Below are 6,228 nucleotides of genomic sequence, written 5' to 3' on the forward strand. Positions count from 1 at the left end.
AGGTGACCAATTGGTTCCTAGCCACGTAACAATATCTAATCTTTCGGGCCAGCCCTAGGAGAGGTGTTAATCAGCTCAGTGGTCTGGTAAAACTAAGATATACTTAACTTTATATCGTTAATGTTTAGAACCAAGAATCCATTCATTTTTGCGTCCCTCTTTTCTTTCGTTTCTCTTCTATGACGTGTAGACCCATTATATTTTCAATATATTTTCAAATTCGATTGCAAACAACGGAACATCCTCAACCTTCAAAGGCAGCAATTAATCTGGTGTAATGTGTTTTACAATTAACTATCATTTTTCACTGTCGTCAAACATTACATCTACTAATATTTTTTATTATAAATCAAATTCTTCTCAGATTCCATGAAGAAACTGCCAGAAGACATTTGACCACGAGAAAATATGCCGAACGAGTAACACATTTCGCAACAATGAAACCACAAAAATGCTATTATTTCTATAAACTTCAAAATACATTGTGTAAATCAGTGGTTCTCTATAGATCTCAAGATATTACAGTCTAACATTAGCTTATCGAAAATAGATCATTAAAACGCCCATTACTTAAAAAAAAAAAAAAAAAAAAAAACTTAAAAAAAAAAAAAAAAAAAAAAAAAAAAAAAAAAAAAAAAAAAAAAAAAAAAAAAAAAAAAAAAAAAAAAAAAAAAAAAAAAAAAAAAAGTTGCCAGTTGAGAACAGATGTCTATTTAAAGATCAATCGCTATTCAAATCTTAGGCACGTCACGCTTCGTAGCAACCAAACTGCTTCATGGTCTAAAAGAAAGACCTTGTTAGAGGTTAAAACTTAAAAAAAAAAAAAAAAAAAAAAAAAAAAAAAATTTGTTTACATTCAGAACAGCAACAACAATAACAAATAACAACAGAAGAGTAAAAATTATACCGTCAATTATGATAATAAATAAGCATTAGATACCATATGACGCACAATAAACAACACACACACACACACACAAAGGTGTGTTCATTTCCTAAAAATATAAAAGCGGAAGGAGTCCACCAATGCACTCGTCGCAGCCCTCTCTCTCTCTCTCTCTCTCTCTCTCTCTCTCTCTCTCTCTCTCTCTCTCCGCCTATGTAGCACATACCATTCTCACTCATTATTATTCTATCCCATGTGGTCTGGTTAGACTACCTAATGATAGCCTTAATGATTACTCTTAATGCTCTTTTTTTTTTTTTTTTTTTTTTTGTACCTCGTATATTTTCCTAAAATGATCTATATCCTTCCAGTGTTTTCATGACTAGACTTAAAGCCTACCTTGACGCGCGCGTGCGCACTAGACGAAACACGACACGCAGAAGTGGCTAATGGCTGGGGCAAGTTCTATTCCCTGGAACCTTGGGCTTCGCCATGAGAGAAAGTGGACCTTCCTAGACCGAACCAGAAATTGCGTCTACACGCAAAAAAGAAAGAAAAAAAAAAAAAAAAAACTACCGGCACACTTTCTTGGGTCGTAAATTACATTGCGCTCGACTCTTTTCCGCAAAATAATAAAGAACGTTTACGACTTGTGCCAGTACAGAAAACTGACAACAAAACCTTCAATTTTCTTTGCCTATTCCCCATATTCATTCTTAATTCATTCTCCGTACTGAGGCAGAGCTCGGTTTGGTCTGTTTTAAAAGTCACGTTTTCTTTTAAAAATTAAATAAAGTAAACGCTGAATGGTCTCCACAGTATGAGACGATTCATTTAGCTATAATCTCCCTTGGCTTTGGAATACAGACATATACTACCTTTTACATAACAATACTATGGCATTTTATTCTTAAGTCTCTGTTAACCTGATAGAAGCACTGAACCTCGCTACCAAAAATACATTTCATAAACTGGCTTCATAATTAGTCACAAAAGCAGAATAACACAATACACGTCCACTTCAACATCCAAACAATCACTGATCCATAATAGCATTCATTCGCAATTAGGAAAAAATAAAAATGCTAAGTGATACAAAGGGCGCTAAATGTTCAATTATTCTACGTGCTACAAGCAGTAAACACCCGTTTTCTATTTAAAGGGCAAATCCAAATATTTTACGTAGTCCATTTTCTATTTCAAGGCAAACAAAAATATTTTGATGAAAGCATGAATTCAAAGATACATACTATGGTAATACAACATATATAATATTATATATATGTATATATATATATATATATATATATATATATATATATATATATTTAATATAAAATCTGATCTGATCTTATTCGTCCTCCCCATGGGTGACACTGGGGGAGACATCAATCACAATAAATCAACCAACAAATAAGTCAATATAAAAACTGGAGGTCTTAAGGCCATTCTTAAGAACTCCTCGGATACCAGCAAAACCCAGCATACAACCACGCCTTGAATAAACAAGTCACCAAGCCAACTCCAAATTCTACCACCTGCCACCAAATAAATTAGTTACCACAGAAAACGCCTTCAAAGAAATGGAAAGATTGGACCCTTGTCAGAAGACCTCCAGTCCATCAGCCTCCCCATTCCACGTGGTCTAAAAACCCAAAGGTCTTAACACTTCTGCAGAAACTACAGAATTGATGTCTGAATCCAAAGACTAAGCCCAACTACCATGCTAGTCCAAACATGACTAATATTACCTCCACCCTGCATGGTGCAAGAATTTACTACAAGTTCAACCTAATGAAAGGCTACTTTCAAGTAACGGTACGTCAAAGTAATATAAACATGATGGCAATCAAGCCTTTTGGTATCTACTCATTTGACTACTCAACATTCAGCCTCCGGAACTCTGGTGCCATGTCCCTAAAACTAACTGACAATATCCTCAGCAACCTTCCCTTCCACATAAGCTAAGAATATCCTCATGCACTACAAAAAATCATGAACATCAAAAACACATCACAGCCACACTGTGCCTACTAAAAAATAACAGCCTGGTTGTGTGGCCCAACAAATGCGTTACAAGGCAAAGCCCCCAAGGTGAGGTAAGATGCAGAACTTTAAACTGGTTAGGTTCAGGAAAATTAAATTAAAATGTATGTATCCCTGTGATTATCTGCACCATACTTATTTCCTGAGGTTGCGAGCTACAGAGTGGCAGAACTCCCTTAGTCTAGTAGGACCTCATACCCTACATTAGGTTAAGTTGGGTTATGATATTCCCTGTAATTAGCACTTACAAATTCTCATGCTTTTTATTTTTATTTGATCATTGTGATTGTAATGACATATATGAACCTTTATTTTCCCCCGTGTTGAAACAATAAGTATTTTCTGGTCTTTGGTTTGCAAACACTATAAAAGCCACGTTTCTCACTATGGAATAACAAACTCATTAAAATTCACAAGACTGTTATGTAGGAAATTATCTATAGCCCTAACCTATATACTTTCAACCCCTGAAAATGTTAACATGAAAATAGAACACTAATAATACTAAAATAGAATAATTTAGAATTGATGGTAATGTTACCCTATAGGTAATAGAAAAGGGGTAATATTAGCAAGAGACAAATATATGAAATAGTTTCTGAAATTTACCTTCAACAATACTTCAGTAAGGAACTACGTATGGCCTTTAAAAACTAACACAAAAGTATATATGTAACATAAAAAGGGGGTATTTGCTATGAGATATTTTAAATAATATAATATGACATGATATGTATGAGACATCGTTGTATGTCACGTGCTTTGACATTCCTCAGAAATTGGGAATCATCGTTTTTAGCTTCCCATGGAGACGGAGAACATCTCAGCTTAGAAATACTGATAGGTCTTTTGGTGGTGTGACATTAAAATCCTTACCTAGGCAGGTCAACGCTCGTCTGTCGTTATGGGCATTTGTCAAAGGTGCCTTTGAGATCTGGATATAAGTGGTTTCTGGGCGTGAACAATGGGTGTGAGTTTGTGTGTATGTGTGAGCCTCTTTCCTACATATTAAGGAAATGTAGGCTTATCATGAAGAAACTGTTACAGGGAGAGACAGCAGAGCTGGGATGGATCTGCCAACGTGTTTCTGTCTAGTGAAAGTGAAATTGCGCTGAAATGGGTGAGTTATCATATCTGTTTTAGCCAAATTGTGGCTGGATTATATTTGAATATTTATTTCAGAGATAACCTGTTTATGTGATCTTTTGATTATGTTCTTGGGCTTATCAAGAGTGTTCTGTCTCCTAACAGGCGATTCTAGAATGTGGGGGAATCAATCTGGAAAAGGGGAACTATAATTGGAGAAGAGTGGGATTATTCATTGGAGAAATGGTGTTGACTAATTACTGTGTAGACTGTTAGATTACCGAGGGTTATCTGAGTTATTTGGACTTTGACTTAACATTCCATTTCATCGTTCTGTTAAGAATCTGAGTTATTCAGTTAATACTTTGCTTTTAAATAAATGCATATTTTTGTAATTCATGACTCTGATTTGATGACCTAGAGAGAGAGAGAGAGAGAGAGAGAGAGAGAGAGAGAGAGAGAGAGAGAGAGTATTGCCAATTGCCAGCCGTCTGCCGCTCTGGCCTATCGCTACCAAAATGAATAACGAGATCATTGTCGTCTCGTTATTATATATGAAACTAAAATGGTCTCAACTTTTATAAAAACACACATGAAGCAATATAAAAGAGAAAGAACTGGCAAACTGGAAAATATGCAATGCAAGGTTGTAAGTGATGTATCTGAACACCTGAGATGTACTCCCTACAGGTGACTTACAGCACAGACAATGCCATGGTGCACAAAGATTCATGCGTTACAGTAAAACTGTGAAAACCTGGGATTTCACAGAATCCCCGAAATCCTCATGGAATTAATGAAATCACCAATTCACTTCAGGACATTTGATCCCCGAAGGGCTATTAACAAACACGGCGAAACAGTGATTCATCTAAACTGATGCGCCATGTTTAGTACTAGACTCTCAGGGGGATCAAATGTTGGTACTTGCCTCTCAGGAATCAAATGCCCTTAAGGTCATTTGATTCCTGAGGGGGGCTAGTACTGAACACGGGAAACACATTTGATCCCCGAGAGGCTTGTACTAAACATGGAGAAACAGTGTAGACGAATCACTTTTTTCGCCATGTTCAGTACTAGACCCTCAGGGATTAAATGTCCCTATGTGAATTGGTAATTTCACGATTTCCCAGAAAATTTGTTCTAGGTAGTAGCTATTTTGTGAAATCCCTGGTTTCACAACCCTATTTTAACATAGCTACTAGGATGTACATAGCCTATCTCTTTAAGGTATTTCTATATAAGCATTCCGCATCGTTCGTCCCCATGATTACGAAAGCCACCAGGATTTGTGGCGTCAAATGTATTTCGCCGTGTTTAGTACAAGCCCCTCGGGGTTAATTACAGTCGTCCGAATTAATATTAGGTAAAATTCTTGTTCAGGAGGTAAAACTGCATAAAAAAAACGGAACTGCCACAGTCTAGGCTGCCGCCGAATAGTAATATAGATCTACCCTTTGGTATTACCATACCTATATGTAGAACGCTAGGTATTACTAGTATAGCATCAATGATACGACTCAGAAAACGGAATATGAACACCTAGCTAGGTAGGTAGTACCTAGTAGTAGGTAATTATAAAACTACCTAAGAGTTGATCTACACCTAGGCCTAATCCTAGTAGAGGTATTGATAAAACTAAGAGTTGATCTATACCTAGGCCTAATCCCAAAACGACTGAGCGCCATCACCTGACAGACAGGGGCGTTTACGGAGAGAGCTACAACGAGAATATGGCGTGTGTGGGGGGGGGGTTATAGCTACTACCTAGCATATAACGTTAGTTGGTAGTACCTAGCTCGTTTTCTGAAGACAAAAATTAAGGAATCGCAGAATTGTTCGTGCTCCAGATCATAAACTTAGGCTATTACAAAATAACTGCCGTCACTTCGTAAAAATAAACAGAACATCTTAGTAGGCTACACACCATCGAGCTGGGCCACTCGGAGGGAGCTCCTATGGATGTAGGATTTGAGAGCACAATTAAATTCAAGACTAACCTTCTTCATAACTGTTTTCTGCCACTGAAATACAGTCGTGATACAATGCCGCCAGCATTTTGGTGGATAATATATTCTATCCAAGGTCAATTAAGTTTCCCTCGTGATGTTTACATTAAACAAAGCACGCGACACTACTACTAGACTGTTTACAAAATTACAATTACGATTTACGAAGTCATGAATGGTGGAGGTAGTGTTCTGTATACG

At 36.7% G+C, this 6,228-nt stretch overlaps 1 protein-coding gene across 2 annotated transcripts in view; it reads right to left on the reverse strand.

Annotated features, from left to right (window-relative positions):
* Positions 1–6,151, reverse strand: part of LOC135213077 (uncharacterized) — a 62,182-nt gene extending 56,031 nt beyond the window's left edge. The window contains exon 1 of one of the 2 annotated variants that reach the window (XM_064246935.1): positions 6,019–6,151. In XM_064246935.1, coding sequence (XP_064103005.1) covers positions 6,019–6,027 — 9 coding nt within the window. In that variant the 5' untranslated portion in view covers positions 6,028–6,151. The remainder of the gene's footprint in view (positions 1–6,018) is intronic. The other variant, XM_064246932.1, reaches the window with a different exon arrangement.
* Between the last annotated feature and the right edge of the window lie 77 nt (positions 6,152–6,228).

Source organism: Macrobrachium nipponense, chromosome 42 (genome assembly GCF_015104395.2).
Source record: "Macrobrachium nipponense isolate FS-2020 chromosome 42, ASM1510439v2, whole genome shotgun sequence".
NCBI lineage: Eukaryota > Metazoa > Arthropoda > Malacostraca > Decapoda > Palaemonidae > Macrobrachium > Macrobrachium nipponense.